The following is a 16,241-nucleotide window of genomic DNA, read 5'->3' as shown; positions in this document are numbered from 1 at the left end:
CTTTTTTAAAAACCAGACAATTCTTGGAGCCCTCTCAGGACAGCATGTCAAACCCTTAAAATAAGGCTTGTAGGTGGTTCCTTTAAACAGGACTCTTTCTTTTAAGGAAGTGGTCAGCCCTAATGATTTGGTTGTTTTTCGTGGCAATGGAGTTTTAGAAATGGAGAAGGCAAGCCGCTGCTGCTGCACACAGATCTGCTTAAATTAAGCTGGTCTCTTTCTCGTCCGCGGCAAGTCTCAATGTTAAGACAGGATTCCTTTCACCTCCACTGAGTAGATTTCCTCCCTACCCCGAACAGCATCAGATACAAAGTTTCCAATCATCCTCCCCACATTTGTCTATTAACCATATTTCTTAAGCCTGGGTTTGTTGTATTATTTTTTTATTGCAATTTCTCTTGAAATTCATTAGATCACTTTAATATTGGCCCGTCCAACAGGTTTCTCCCTTTCTCCCTCCCCCCTCCCCGCTTTCCTCTTCTTTCTCCGGTAGTTCCCGGTGGGCACATTTCAGCCCTGCCCTCAATGCAAGCCCTGGGCGAGCGGTTCAGCAGCAGCCACCCGAGCCTCTCTCCGCCTGCGTCCCCTCGTGGCCCCTGCTCTGCCATTCTCGTTCTACCAACAGCTATTAGAATCTGTTCGGTAGTAAGGCCTCCTATCCCACTTCTGGAGTTTTACGGTAGCCTGCCCACCAATAGGAACACTCAATGAAGAGAAGTCAGGTTCAGCTCTCCGTCTACAGCAGTCTTCTTCCCTCTGTTCTACACCTACTGTACCAGAAAGGAAGAGGGACGCGAGGGAGGGGGAAGAAAAAGCAGCAGAGCCGTGCGCATGCTCTGTGGGGTTGTTTTTCACAAAGCTGCTTTTAAAGTGAGCTGGCAAGCTGTAGCCACCCGTCTTTGTACAGAGACCACTGATCTGAGAAGTAGCAGCGAGCAGCCTCCAGTGCTGTGACTTTTTAAGAAATCTCAATGAACTATTTGTAAAGAAGGCACTGATCCTGCCTGCAAGCCTTTTGCACGGCAAAGACATCGATCAGTGTTTAGTGAAGATCGCATTTTATATGTGATCTTGACTTTTTTTGTCTTACATTATATTTTTTTATAGATTTTGTTATAATCATGGTGCTGGGGAAGGTTAAGAGTTTGACAATAAGCTTTGACTGTCTTAATGACAGTAATGTCCCTGTATATTCTAGTGGGGATACAGTCTCAGGAAGAGTGAATTTAGAAGTTACTGGGGAAATCAGAGTAAAATCTCTCAAAATTCATGCGAGAGGACATGCGAAAGTACGCTGGACTGAATCTAGAAATGCTGGATCCAACACTGCCTATACACAGAATTACACTGAAGAAGTAGAATATTTCAACCATAAAGACATCTTAATTGGGCATGAAAGAGGTAAGTTTTTTTGTAATATTTAGAAGTCATAGAGGAATATGATTTTCTTTAACGTGCCTCTTATTTTTTATGAGTTGATGCAATTTAATTCTTGGCTTTTGCAGTTTAAAATCTGAGCATTTGTTGTAGAGAATCTTTTTGCAAACTTGAAATTTTGGGTTTTTTTTTTTACATTTATCGAGCGTTAAGTAGCAATGCATTCGAGCCATCTGCAAAGTGACTGTATAGAGCACTTCGCTAACTACCTCTAACACCTCTATCAGCCTCTTGCTATACGCACTTGGAATTCATGTGTACCATATTTCTAATAGCTCCTTCCATCAGATTTAATCATTTTAGTAATATGGTTTCCAAACGCAATGCTAAAAACTGGAGTCGAATCTCAACTGTTTCTTTCTTTTTTTTTTTTTTTACTTGCAACCTTGGCTCTACAAAATGAGTTGCAATAAAAGCATGGAGTAGCATCTATTAATGAACGAATAGAGGTGCATTTTAGATTTTAACATCGACATGCAATGATTTCAGAATTAATCATTGTTCCTTGATAAAGGGTTTCCCGTGGCTTATTTTGACATATGCTATCAAACACCCCACGTGTTATTTTTTTCTTCTTTCCTATTCAGTTCGAAATTTACATCAAGCTACCTTTCTTCTTTTCTTTAAAAAAAAAATGGGGGAAAAAAAGACTGTATCATCATGGTAGGTTTAAAATTTGACCAAGAGGCCATTTAAGGTCAATTTTTTTCTTTTGAGAGCATCATTCCTAACTTTGGTACATACATTGAATGAAACCGGTGCCAGTCAAAAGGAAATGTAAAGGACTTCTCATCCTAGGTCTGATTTTGGTTAAAAAAAAAAAGGAAGATAAAAACTGTCAAAGGGGTAAGGGGTCCTGAGATTGCTAATCTATTGTTTGAATGGATACATTGTGGAAATATAGCAGACTCTAAGCTTGTTTTTCTAAGTTTCCACCCTTTGTTAGAAGCGGTTCAATCCTGTTTCGGACCAGTACTGGGGGGGGGTGAGGAGGGGCGCCTGTTCTGCTCTCAGCAGATTGGTTACACGCGTCAGGTGGTGGCGATGACTTAATTCCTAGCACCAGAGGACTATAATGTTAAAACTGGTTATGTAATTCTTGGTCCTTCTCCTATTTAATGCAGTATTTAGTTCAGACATTGACGATTTTGCAGATAAAATAAAGAATTTGAGCTATTTTGCCTTTTTTCCCCTTTTTTAAAAAAAATAGACATTCCTAGCTAAGTTATGCTATCTCAAGTCTCAGTCAAATGTAGGAATAAATGAAAGATGATATAACTTACATCTATGATGCAGCATGTCCGGGTGCTAAGGGAAAACTGACATTTCCATAGAAGAATAAAATATTTTAAAACTATTTGCCCATGCTTTGCATCCATTAATTGTTAAGGCCCTCAAATATTAAACCACAGTAAAAAGAGTAAATGCCTAATTACATTTCTGGTGCTTATTAAAAACAGCCACCGGAGTTTGTAACTAAGCTTATACCTAAGCTATCTTTTTTGGGAAGGGGGGGTGGCGACAAGGGGGTAAATCATTAAGTAGATATAAAAGATATGATGAAATTGTAGTTAAGGGAGCCTCGCAGTAGTTGGGGATAGGGAAGAAGGGGGTAAAAATTAGAGAGCAGAATACCCTTTAATTTATGTCTGCCATATTTCATTTACAAGAACCTGTTATCACCCACCCCCACCCACTCACCACCCCCAGTCCAGGCAAACGCGGACCGACGTTAACCTGGAATAGTTTCAATGACTTAGACCAGGGACCTCTCAAACTAGCCTGGTAACTGGGGCCACGCCCCGTGCCGGCAGTGATAGGCGGAGTTTGGTTTGTTAGCCTGTTGCTAAGGCGATGCCAGCTGCTGATTGGATTGGGTGCCTGTCCCGGTGGGGAGAGGGAATTCGGGCAGGGAGGGGGCGAAGATTGAGGATTCCAGTTCCTGGATTCCGGCGCGCGCCGGTAAAAGGTTCCTCTTGGGCAGTCCGTCAATCAGACTGTCTGGGGTCCCGATACTTGTCCCTGTGCAGCCCCACGCAGTCCTTTCCGGACCCCGCTATGTTGCGTTGCCCTCCTTCCCCCTGTATTAACACCCACCCGGCCCTTGTTGCACCCCCCCCCTCCCCTTGAAACTAATTGGGCTTTCGTGGAATGAAAATGCTAATTTCTCTCCCCTCCCCCATGGCCTTGAGGATACCAGAATTGTCCTGGACCCTCCCGTTTTTGACTGGAAATAACCGGACTAGGCAGGTTTGGGGGAAATCCTTCCCTCTGCAGAGGCGTGGGGGAAGGTCTAAAAGAGTGTCAATTTTGTTGAAAAGGAGAAGGGTGTTTCCCACCACCTTGCCATTCGATAACAAAGCGAGTTACCTTGCGATGACCCAAGAGACAGGATAGCCAGGACCCAAGATAGCAAACGCTGGGGGGAGGGGGGACAAATAATGCTTTAGTATCACATTTTAATTACATTAGGGCTTCATGTGTGTATGTGTGTGTGCATACACACCTTCCCTACCCAGGGGACCTTTTGCATTTCGTTTTGCGTTGCATAATTATATTTTGTCTTGACCCCCACCCCTTTCTTCTTTTTTTTTGCTTTTTCCAAAGCCAGTAACAACCAGCACCTAAAGGTGCCTGGGCCAAAAGTAGGCAAAACCCCTTGGGCACAGTGGCCTGGGTGTGCAAAACCGGAAGCTTAGGAGAGGGTGTATATGTGCACACCACCACCACCCCCCCTGCCCCGCTCCCTCCCCCCCCCCCCCGGTTTCCCCACCCCTCCCCTTCTCGGGTCTCTCTAGCAGTCTAGGTTGCGCGTGAGCGAATGCGCTAGAGTGTAATGTATACTGTATGTATATTGGAGGCTGGCTGGCTGGCTGGGGCTCAGCTCGCGCCGGTTTAGGCCGGTCCTCTCCTGCTTGAGTCTAGTCTTTGATTGACAGCTCAGCACTTGTTTACCACTGGGCTCGGGCTCAGGCTTCTGCTGCTGCCGCTGCCGCCCCTGCCTCCGCTGCTGCCGCTGTGCTGAGTCTCACTAAGACTGCTGAGCTGGCACAAAAAGCGAACAGCGAGAGATGGAAAGAAGGAGAGGGGGAGGACTTTGGGCTGCTGGAGGGCCAGAAATGTAGAAATGGCCATCTTAGCTAGCCTTGGAGCTGCAATGAAATCATCATTGGGGGTGAAATGTACAAACCGCAATGATTCTTGGATTTTGTGTGAAAAGTGCAAAGCTGGAGGGGGGGGGAATTTATTTTTTACCTTTTTGATAAAATGGAAAAATAAGAACCAAGCATTTGTGTGTGCGTTCTTAAAATAGTTGAGGGGGAGAAAATCAGTTTATTTAGGGGAATGCAGTAATAGCAAGGGGCGCAGCACTAGAATTTGGCTGCCCAAAGAAAAGTGGCCTTTATGGCCATCACCCTCTATAAAGTAGGGACGACACTTGGACCAAAGACTGACTCCCCTCCATTTTGGGTGAAAGGCTTTCCTACCGTGTATTAGTAATAAGATAATATGGATCGGATGAAAGGGAAGGTCTGCTTAGCTTCTTGTCTGAAAGTTACAAACACCTCCCTGGGTTTCATCTTTGCAAAGGGTGTTACTCTATATATTAGACCCTTCCCTTTGAACAATGGTAGTTGTTTTATAAGTTGCCTCCTCCCCAAACTCCATAATTTGATATTGTCAGATAACATTAAAAAGGTAGTTGCTTGGGAATTGTTTGCTGCTATTAATAGTAATAAAGAAAAAACAACTATCAAGACTGAATTTTTTTTTAGTTAGGAAATCGCATTTTAAAGTTGGGGGGGCAGGGAAGCACATAAAAATCCACTGCTATAAAAGACCATTCTCCATGTATAAGTTTTTAAATGATTTGAAATAGGGAAATTTATATTCACATACATTTTACCATTCTGTAAAAAGAGGCAAACCAATAAGTGCCTAGTTAAGAACTTAATTTTTCCTTAAAATAGGCCCTTAATGTGGCAAATTAAAAGACTTTGGGGGAGGGGAGAATTAAATTAAAATTTTGCCATATTGAATAAGTAGACACTTATTTATAATTTATAACAACAGAGATAATACTTAAAGACAGAATGGCATTTTTTCTTTTTTTATAGATGATGACAATTCAGAAGAGGGCCTCAACACTATTCATTCAGGAAGGCATGAATATGCATTCAGCTTTGAGCTTCCACAGACGTAAGTATTATATATAATTCCACATTTCACCAAACAGTCAAAAAGATTCTTTTAAAGTTTAAAAAATTCTCAATAGTCTACATTTTTACATCTATAGTTGGAAAAAACACAACACACACACCAAACAAACAAAAAAAAACCCTTTTCATTACTGAGGAAATGTACTAAAACCTGATATAGGAAAACAGCCCATTAAACTTAAGAGGCTATTTTTTCTTTCCAATGATAAAATAATGGAAATAAAATTTGAATTTCTAGTACCTGCCAAAGGGTTACAATACTTGAGTATGAAACACAGTATTTTGTTTATTTTGGGAGAATAAGACTAGGGTTGAATAGGGCCCAGCTTGGTGCTAGCATAGTAGACATTTGAGAAATACATATTGCTTGATCAGTAAACATTAATGAGATACTTAGACTTCGTCTTTGAAGTCTTGTATGGCTCTGTGAAGGTATGTAAGTCAAGTTTACAAGCCATATCACAATAAAAGGAAAGCCTTAGGAGAAAATTAAATGGAACAAAGTGGAAATGTAAAGAAAATTGTGACTACATATATCGAAACTCGCAAAAAATCAAGATGAAACAGTTAAGCAGAGGGACTGAGGGTGAAGTGGGAGTAGAAGACTTTCACATTCCAGTCAGTTAAGAGGGTAGAAAATAATTAGTAATGAAAATATACTTAGAAAAGTAAACTCATATTTGCATATGCATTTAATCTTGTTTTCTTATTAACAGAAAGAAGAATATTGAGGGGTGTGAAGGAATTTTATAATTTTTCAACATATGGAAAAGGAGTAATGAATGCATTTCACAGATATTGAAAAATGGCACTTGTACTGATTGTCTTAGAATAAACTTACCTTATATAAAAGTTAATCAGGTGCCCATAATACTTAACTCCCATCTCTGCATACTGAAATTTAATATTTGAATTGCTACATGTAAAGAGAATTCATAAAGGAAAATAATCGAGAATTTTTTTAACCTCAAATTGAGCAAAGCACATCTCTTTAGAGAGAAAAGCAAAATTTAAGTATAATTAGAATAAAGGCAATATAGAGCAATTAAATTCAGTTAATAGGGTTAATTAAAACCAATGATCATATAAATTATCCATAATAAACTAAAATTAACTTAAGAATATCATCAGAGATTTGGGTTTAGAAACATTGTTTTGTACTTTCTATTCTATATAAATTAACATAAAACAATTTAACTGCTGAAATGTTCTTGAAAATAAAAATTAAGAAAAAGTCTGATACAGCATTGATGCAAAAAGATAAAGTAAGATGCAGATCAGATGGGAATTGGGTGAACTTTTGGCTATCCAAATAGTCTGATAGAAATAAAGTAGGAAATTAAAAGATACTTAAAGCTGCTCAAAAGATAGACATATACACATATATGTATATATTCTTATATGATTCTGAGATGCAGAAATTCAGATGATAAATCAGCAATTGAGATTTTAAGTAGTCATTGGAAAGTGTTTTTATTTGGGGGGGCAGGGTAGAGACTCTAACTAGGTTATATAATGATCAGAAAGACATTGAAGGAAAAAAAGCTACCCAAAATTTGCAACACTGAATATGTAATCTATTATCGCTTAACTAATAACCACAAGGGGTCATAACCCTTGACTAATGAAATCTGGCATTGAAAACAGTTGGATTAAATGCCTTCATATTAGTTGGCATACAGAATAAACCACAATAAAAGAATAAGTGGGCAATCTATTAAAAGTCGTTTTCAAGGAAATTACTATTTATTTAGAATTGCTTATTCTCCAGTTTCATAACTTTACTCGTAGTTAAAGTAGCCTCTTACATGTTTAAAAGAACTGTATTCTTATGGCATGTTTTAGAGAAATTGCTGTAATTACAGTAAAACATTCATAGCTACTATTGGATAACAGGAAATTTTTTTTTTACACCAACCTTCCCCCCTCCAAAGAAAGAGATTGTTCCCTCTGGTGCTCTTGCCAGAAAATGTTTCATGTATCATGATACATAAACAATACAGCACAATATATTTATACTTATGCTCTGACCAAATGTATAATTATTAGAAAGAGAAATAAAAAATAATATATTTTGACCTTTGTGTTCTGCACAGACCACTTGCTACCTCATTCGAAGGCCGACATGGTAGTGTGCGCTATTGGGTGAAAGCCGAATTGCACAGGCCTTGGCTTCTACCAGTAAAATTAAAGAAGGAATTTACAGTCTTTGAGCATATAGATATCAACACTCCTTCATTACTGGTAAGAATGGACTGAATTCTTCATTCCTGGTTTTTGGCATATAAATACTAAAGTATAATTACCGAAACGACAAAATCTTTATTATATAATCAATATATTTAGAAAACCAATGCTGTAAATATTAATGACATATTGGAGCACCAAAATTCAGAAATGACAAGCATATACTGTGTGTGCTCTTGGTTGTATTTTTTTACTCATTTTAAAAGAAATGGACAACCAGCATTAAGTATGAAATATGTCATTCCAGAGGGAAAAAACAAACAAAAAGCAAACCTTTGAATTGTTCCCTGACCAGTATTTTATTGGGAGAGGAACAAGGTTTCTTATAAAGAGACTGCAAATTCAAAAGAACCAAATTTAAGAAATTGTACTGCATTGCATTATTACTACTATATAAGGATAGTTGTTATTAATAGAGAGATAATTAGTCTCATAAAGCAATTTTTAATTCCTTATAAAAAGTAAGCATCTTAATGATGTTTTCTGTGAGACATAAATTCCAATTAGACTTCAAAACCTTCATTTGATTTACCAAAAATAATAACATCTTTTATTAAGACTGAGTTGTATTTTCTGTTTTAATATGTAGATGAAATGAAAAGGGAAATTCTCAGAAAGAGAAGACTCTCATGTTTGAGAATATAACCAAATTATTTTCTTTAAAAAGAAAATTTAAATGGACTGTGGAAAGGGTTTTTTTTTAATTTCTAACTATACATAGAGATGCCAAAATCATGTATAGATTACATGATCTTAATAAATCATCTGCCTTAATTTTTAATTTATTGGTATTGCCTCAATGGAAAAGAATCATCACAATGAAGAATAATGGAAAAAAAATTTGTGTCTAGGTAATGAAAAATACCACTTTTTTGTTTTTTTAAGCCTAATCTTTGTCATATTCTAAACAGTATGGTGTGAAACCAACTCCTAAGTGTTTCTCTTTTTTATTTCTTACAGTCACCCCAAGCAGGCACAAAAGAAAAGACTCTGTGTTGCTGGTTCTGTACCTCAGGCCCAATATCCTTAAGTGCCAAAATTGAAAGGAAGGGCTACACCCCAGGTATGTTATCAGAAATAAGCCCATGAAAAAACATTTTCTCTATATTGCTTTTGTGGTATACATTTGTGATGATTGTAACCCAGCTAAAAACCTAATTCTGTTCAGTAAAATAGCATACGTTATGCTTATCAAATTTTCCATCAAAAATAATACTCTCTATTCACATAATCTTATTAACTAGACACTTAATAGCTCTGTGATGTTGGGGCAAGGCACTTTTAGCCTCTTTGGCCTCAGTGTCCTCATCTGTAAGATGGGAATATTAGCACCTATTCCCAGAGTTATTGCGGAGATAAGTGAGATAACGTGTAAAAAGCTCTTTGCAGAACTTACCAGATGACATAAATATTATTGGTGCAAATCTGTTAGCTCTAAAATTTGCCACTCTGGGGACAAATTTCTCATTTTGTGAAATATCTCATACGCTTTTAACGTTTGTCAGAGAATTTAGTAAATATTTTTTTCCTCTCAGCTGTCTTACCACTAATCGCCCTTTTTTTTTTATTTGTTTGCATTTTACTCTAGGTGAATCAATTCAGATATTTGCTGAAATTGAGAACTGCTCTTCCCGAATGGTGGTGCCAAAGGCAGCCATTTACCAAACACAGGCCTTCTATGCCAAAGGGAAAATGAAGGAAGTAAAACAGCTTGTGGCCAATTTGCGAGGGGAATCCTTGTCATCTGGGAAGACAGAGACCTGGAATGGGAGGCTGCTGAAAATTCCACCAGTTTCCCCTTCTATTTTGGACTGTAGTATAATCCGGGTGGAGTATTCACTCATGGTACGCACAGATTTCAGACTTCTTTTATGCCTGCTTTTAGGTTTTTTTGTTTTGTTTTGTTTTTTTTAAGAGAACACAATCTAGCTATGAAGTTTTGTTATATGAGGCCTACAAATTTCACATTTTAAATACTTCATCATATTATAATGACTCACATAGAGAGGGAGACTACTAAAGCATAGGTAAGGATCCATGCTGTTGATGTGGAAATCCACAAATTAAATTATGTGGCATTATATTTTTTTTTATTTTGTCAGACATTTCCTAATTACATTTTAATCTCATTCAGTAAAGGGTAGATGTGGCCTGAGTTTGACACTACTGATGTAGTAGATGACTATAATAAAAATTAGATAGCAATTTTAAGTAAGCATACAACATTTGAATTGTAACATCTTTCCAAAGATGTAAAACAGTATTTTACTAATTGTTTTTTGTTGTTTTTTTTTAACCTCTTAGGTTTATGTGGATATTCCTGGAGCCATGGACTTATTTCTTAATTTGCCACTCGTCATCGGTACTATTCCTCTACATCCATTTGGTAGCAGGACATCCAGTGTCAGCAGCCAGTGTAGCGTAAACATGAACTGGCTTGGTCTATCCCTGCCTGAAAGACCTGAAGGTAATTTGCTTAATACATTTCTAAGCTCTTGATTCAGCAGCCTAATTTCTCTAGAACAGGACTATCTATTTGGTGGTATAGTAAAAAAGAGGAGACCAGACTAAGAAATGGTAGATCTGGGTTCGGACAGCCCTGGCTTTGCCCCTTGCTAGATGTGTGATTATCTACAAGGTAGCTATGTGGCTTGGTGGATAGAGTCCTGGGTCTGGAGTCAGGAAGACCCAAGTTCAAAACCAGCCTCAGATACTTATCAGCTATGACTTTGGGCAGGTCCCAGCCTCTTTGTCTCAGGTTCCTCAACTATAAAATGGGATTAATGCCACCTACTTTCCAAGAGTTGTTGTGAGGCTCCAATGAGGTAATATTTAGCACAGTGTCTAGTATATAGTAGGCACTATATAAATGCTAACTCCTATCATCATCGTCATTATTCTGTCACGACTGCCTGGAGCCTCCTTTTCCGAGTGTGTAAAAATATTAGCATCGCCCTATTTCACAAGGTAGTTGGTAGGAAAGTGCTATGTAAATCTTTCTGAGTTGATTGTTTTATTATTCCCCATAAAGTACCAATCTAGCCCAAGCATTTAAACTTAAAATGAAGCTTTTTTTTTGTAATGAAACTTTTTGTTAGCAATTAGTCTTAAGTTTTAGACACCAGCACTTTTACTTATCTAGTTTACCCCTGAATTTTCCTTTTAACATCTATACTATCTGTAATGCTCTGTATTTTGACATGCATAAGAACTTGCTGTTCGAATTGCGTGTATCTTTATCCTTTAGCACCACCCAGCTATGCTGAGGTTGTCACAGAGGAGCAGAGGCAGAGCCATCTCGCGCCTATGAGTGCCTATGATGATTTTGAGCGAGCTCTCCAAGGACCACTGTTTGCATACATTCAGGAGTTCCGGTTTCTGCCGCCACCTCTTTATTCAGAGGTAAGCTCCAATACCTTGTTTCTTTTCAGTGCCTTCAGCCCTTCTCTATGCTGTGAGAGAGACAAGTAACTCCTAAAAGCAGCAGATAACACAAAAGTGTTTTCTTTGGGGCTTGAGAATGGAATAAGAATTCTTCTACAAGAAATTCAGCCTTCTTAATGACATTCCTCCTAGACTAATACTGTGGTTCATTTTCCTGAGACTATATACAAGCTGAAAAAAGCACTGCCTTCATAGACCCAACATCATATTCTGTTATACCAAGATAAGCTCCAGAGGACTTAGGTGACATCATAAACAGATTAGAGGGGCAAGGAAGAAATTGTCCTGCAGATCTGTGGATGGGGGGGACAGTTCACAACCAAACAATGGATAAGAGAGGACCACAGAAGACAAAATGGATAGTTTTAATTATCACATAGAATTCAAAAAGCTTTTTCACAAGCAAAACCACGCTTCTGAAATTAGAAGGGAAACAAGGAACTTTGGAAAAAAATCTTTGCAGCAAGTCGAATTTTAAGTGTAAATAAATAATAAATATAGTAATATAGTAATAAAGTTACATATACACATATATAACATCCCTCAATTGACAAGTGGTCAAAGGAAGTGAACAGGCAGTTTTTTCTAAGGAAAAAAATTTAGCTATTCTAATGGCATTATATTCTTTTAATGACATTGGCATATCAACTTTTTTTAAAAATAGTTTTTGTTCCTTTTGTTTTTAAAATGCCAACACTTGGTGTTGTCAGTCTCGTGTTCAAAAAATGTTGGCCCTTAAAAATAATTCTCTTTAACAGTCTATTCTGTGTTGAAATGCCAGTATTTTAGGTGTTGGTAGAATGAGAGCACATCTTGAGGACTTGAAAGATTTTTGCCTAAACCCTTAATGTTAAGCCACTAATATTTAGAGCCCTTTCACAGCTTGCTTTATGATTTTCACTCCTCGATTGACTATGGTTCTTTAATGAACTAAGTTGATTGTCCTTACCTTCTATTGTTAAAAGTTAATATGAGGTATGCCCTGTTGTTTATGGTACATTCTGAGCATATTACTTCAAATGCTCTATATATAATCAGGTCAGATTGTAGCTGGATATTTATTAGTCTTTTCACATCTGGCTGTTGGATTTGACTCCTGCCTAGCAAGGGTACCAAGAGTTTTTTTACAGGTACCACAATCTATGTAAAATCAGTTTCAGCAGTTTTTTAATAGGATCAGTAACAGCTTTTGTTTTTATGGAATTCAAGATTTGTAGTGATACTTTTTAATGACTCAGGAATGGCCTCATAACACAGGTTTTGGAGAGTTTTTGTTTTCTTCTTTTTTCTCCCCTTGACATAGCATGTTTAAAATGTATAAGAATATTAAGACCATTTGTAACAGAGAAGAATTTGATCTCTTAAGTTGCTGCCCCTTTTGTTCTTCTAAAGCACGCTCACATAGCAGGGAAATAGCCTGGTTAATTTTATCTTCAGTAGCTTGTTTGTTTTCCAAGCTTTTATGATTGTCCCAAGTTGAAATGAAATTGGACAGGACTTGACCATGAAGACCTTTAGTAAAAGAAATAACTGGTTGTGTGCCCTCTCTTCTGCCGTCTGCTTACATAGTTTTGCTTAGTTTGAAGACTGTTACTGCACCCCCCCCACAATCTCCCAGGGCATTGCTGGCACAAGGAGTCTTCCTAATGTCTTAAGGAGAGTTATGCCAGTTCTTAAAGCAAAATACTCACATGACGTTTTTAGGAAAGGAGATAATGTCTGTGAAAATGTTTTCACATTTTTTAATTTCTTAATTTTTGCATATGATAGACTAAAGCTGAATGTTGGGAAGAATTTTTTTTTTAAACAATACTCTATACTAGAAACTTCAGGTGTAACTAAGATACATTATTGGCATGCTTGATGTACACTTGTATTTTCAAAATAGCTTACTGTTTCTCTTCTTTGTTTCTAGATCGATCCCAATCCTGATCAACAAACGGATGACAGACCATCTTGCCCCTCTCGCTGAAGGAAAGCTTGATTGAAATAAGTTGACCTTGATCCGGAACTGTATCTCTCTGCCCTGCTGTGGATAGAGGAAGTATCTTGGAGACACGTTTTCAGAGGAAGTGGTATTACTCTTGCCCAGAAAACGGCAAATACACAAAACCACCAGTGATCATGCTTCTGAAGCCTTATAGCAACATCACAGGACTGCTCCCACATGCTTGAAGAAGTGAGCTTTTTCCCCCTTAAACTGGCACATACACGGGGCAGCCTTATTCTAGCCTATGATCGTACGTGTCAAGACACCACATTGTAAAAGAGGGAAAATTTCCTTCTTTTGATTTGAAAATTTGCACATGCTCAATGCTTACATTGTGCGGTTCAGTGTCACTACAGCTTTTTTTTTTTCCATTTATGCCGGACTCTTGATGCTCTTTTAAAACTTGCTTGTGGTCAGCACAACAAGGAGCAAAAAGAAAGCTTTGAAAAAAAAACTTTATTATGACAAATGCACTGACATTTTTTTTTTAATTTAATGTAGCCTGGACTTTACCTGTGTAGCACATGCTCAGAATTGTCCTTCTAGGCTGACCATGTATCACCTCTTCAGCTTGGATCCAATTGTGGATTTATTTACAAACATCAAATGCCTTCAAGCCAATCCTTTTTGCTGTATGTTTTGCAGCCTACTGTAGTAGATAAGCAAACACCAATGTAGGGAGAAAAAAAAGATGAGAAAACTCATGAGACTGTCAAGATTGTATAACCTTCTTGATTTATTTTAAGAATGTGTTGCCTTTCTACTATTACAGCAAAGCAGCATTTTGTTACAGACTGCCTAAAATCACTTAATCTCAGGTGAACGCATCACTTGCCAAACTGTTGGAATGCTATTTGTGTTTTATTGCACTGTTGAATTTTTTGTTGTTCTTGTTTTTGTTTCTTTTGTTGTTGTTTTGTTTATTTGGTTGGTTTTGGGGGAGGGAGATTTGGAAAAGGGACATACACAAAAGTTAAAAACCCACCCACATTCCCTTTTTATCATTATACATGGAAGAAGAAATTGGCAAGAGCTGAAAATGGAATAATAAAGGCAGTATCCGCAGGCACCAGCCAAGGGTTGAATAAGGGCTGTTGCTCTTAAGAAATGTCTTTTACCGTCCAAACAGTATGGAAGTGTCTCAGCCACTTAGGGAGGAAGGGAAAGTAAATTTATTTTTATACATAGCAAGTGAATCACCAAAAAATGCGTATACGTTTTAAGTCTTTGGTAGAAAGTATATTTTAAAACTTGCGAGAAAATACTGTTAGGCTAAAAGGGCTCAGTTTATACTATTTGCTTTCTGGTCTGTTGAAGTTTGATAGGTGTGAGGGTGTTTTATTTTTCCTTTTAAAAACAAATTATCAAATAAGCAAACAAAAACCCACCAAAATGACCAGCACCAGAACAGTAATTGCTGGCAGAATTATCTCTTGTTGAAGGTATGTTTACATGAACTGAGGAACCTATACCAGCAATACAATTTTTCTTTGGAAGTCAGCTTTTTGTTCAGACGGAAAAGAAGACAAAACTTCAAAGGACCTGTAGAAAGGAAGCTTCCATCCTTGGCAAACAAGGAACGTGATCAGATCAGTAGTATAATTTATTAAAGACAATTACAGTTAGCTCTCTTAATACATACCAGCATTTATAAAATCGTTGATAACCCTACATTCTCAGAGTATATATAAACTTGACGTTTCAGAAAGAATTTAATAGTAATTTTTTTCTACCAAAGTTAACATTTTTTTTGATGAGTGAAGGGTGTGTTATAACTTTCCTACCCTGTAACCCATGACTTAATGAAGTGGCTATAAACCTTAGAGACTCTGGTATGGTGCTTGACTTGGTTAAATACTGTCTTAAAATTTCATACAAAAAACAAAATAGGCTTTTCCATAAGTGGCCTTTAAGAAAACATGGAAGACAATTCATGTTTGAAAAATGCTGACAGGGTGAAGAAAGCCCAGCATAAAAATGAATCACGTTTTAAGTGATTCAGTTAAAGGGTTTTCCAGTAAGAAAACTAATACTAGATAACAAGGAAATGGGGCTTGAAATATTTTTTTATTCTTGTTAAATAATTTTGTGAATGTCCCCCCCCCCCTTCCCTCCCCCCAAAAAAACTGATGGATTATTTGGCATAAAGGGCATTTGGTGGTTTTTTTGTTTTGTTTTTTGTTTTTTTGTTGGGGGGGAGGGGTTGTCAGATGACACCCTTTAACTTTTTCTTCCTCTTCTGTCTCACTAACTAGGGAACAATTACTGATATGCATAGCATTGGAATACTTAACATGATGTAATCCTTAAGTTACACAGAGAGCAGGGATGACCAATAGGAATTGGCGCCAGACCACATGAAGAAATGTGATCACTTTAAATTTTGAAAACTGTATCAAGTAAAGTTTTTGGTCTTTGTTTTTGTTTTTCCATGAAAGTATTTCTATACTCTGTTGTTTAGAGGCATTACTTTACTATATTATTTCCTAGGTATTGGTCAGTTCCTGACATAAAGCATTATATTCATAAATGTATTCCAGTGTTTGAGATTCCTGATTTTCCAATTAGGAAAGACAAGTTAAATCCAAAATGTTAAAGAAACAAAGTGCAATATTAAATGTTTGCTTTATAGAATATATTCTATGGTCATTTGTACTTTTTTCCTTTTCCCTTTTTTTTTTATTTTGGTGCTGAACATGTCCTTGTAGGCTCTGTTTTAAGAATACATGGGGAATGATAATTTTTCCTATTGCTCTTCCTTGTGGAAAATAAAGTTTTTGTTTTGGGTTTTTTTTTTGTAAAATTGTGTTTAGAGTTTTTTGTAATCCTCTTAAGAAACTCAGTATTTCATTATTCACTAGTACTCGCAAAAGAAAACCACACCCTCCATGAGGTTTCTATCT

At 37.4% G+C, this 16,241-nt stretch overlaps 1 protein-coding gene and 1 long non-coding RNA gene across 4 annotated transcripts in view; one reads left to right on the top strand and one right to left on the bottom strand.

Moving 5' to 3' along the window:
* The window catches only part of LOC118856255, a 28,416-nt gene extending 27,621 nt beyond the window's left edge, over positions 1-795 (bottom strand). Inside the window, exon 1 of one of the 2 annotated variants that reach the window (XR_005010855.1) lies at positions 693-795. This is a non-coding gene — a long non-coding RNA (uncharacterized LOC118856255). The remainder of the gene's footprint in view (positions 1-692) is intronic. The other variant, XR_005010856.1, reaches the window with a different exon arrangement.
* On the top strand, positions 775-15,976 carry ARRDC3 (arrestin domain containing 3). Of its 2 annotated transcripts, XM_036766426.1 has the most exons (8): positions 775-1,401; positions 5,556-5,637; positions 7,754-7,901; positions 8,865-8,967; positions 9,493-9,749; positions 10,209-10,371; positions 11,152-11,306; positions 13,264-15,976. In XM_036766426.1, exons 1-8 carry the CDS (start codon positions 1,122-1,124, stop codon positions 13,318-13,320), a joined length of 1,245 nt encoding a protein of 414 aa, XP_036622321.1. In that variant the 5' UTR covers positions 775-1,121; the 3' UTR covers positions 13,321-15,976. The 2 variants fall into 2 exon arrangements, with proteins under 2 accessions (XP_036622321.1, XP_036622326.1); XM_036766431.1 differs by lacking the exon at positions 7,754-7,901 and having other exon boundaries at positions 875-1,401.
* The last annotated feature ends 265 nt before the right edge of the window (positions 15,977-16,241 follow it).

Source organism: Trichosurus vulpecula, chromosome 1 (assembly GCF_011100635.1).
Source record: "Trichosurus vulpecula isolate mTriVul1 chromosome 1, mTriVul1.pri, whole genome shotgun sequence".
Lineage (NCBI taxonomy): Eukaryota > Metazoa > Chordata > Mammalia > Diprotodontia > Phalangeridae > Trichosurus > Trichosurus vulpecula.
The sequence above is the reverse complement of the archived record's forward strand: the minus strand, read 5'-3'. Positions and strand labels throughout refer to the sequence as shown.

Coding starts and splice junctions, on each gene's coding strand:
- ARRDC3 (XM_036766426.1), top strand. CDS start 1,122: ATGGTGCTGGGGAAGGTTAAGAGTTTGACAATAAGCTTTGACTGTCTT. Junction 9,750..10,208: donor GGGTGGAGTATTCACTCATG/GTACGCACAGAT, acceptor TTAACCTCTTAG/GTTTATGTGGATATTCCTGG. Junction 10,372..11,151: donor CCTGCCTGAAAGACCTGAAG/GTAATTTGCTTA, acceptor TTTATCCTTTAG/CACCACCCAGCTATGCTGAG.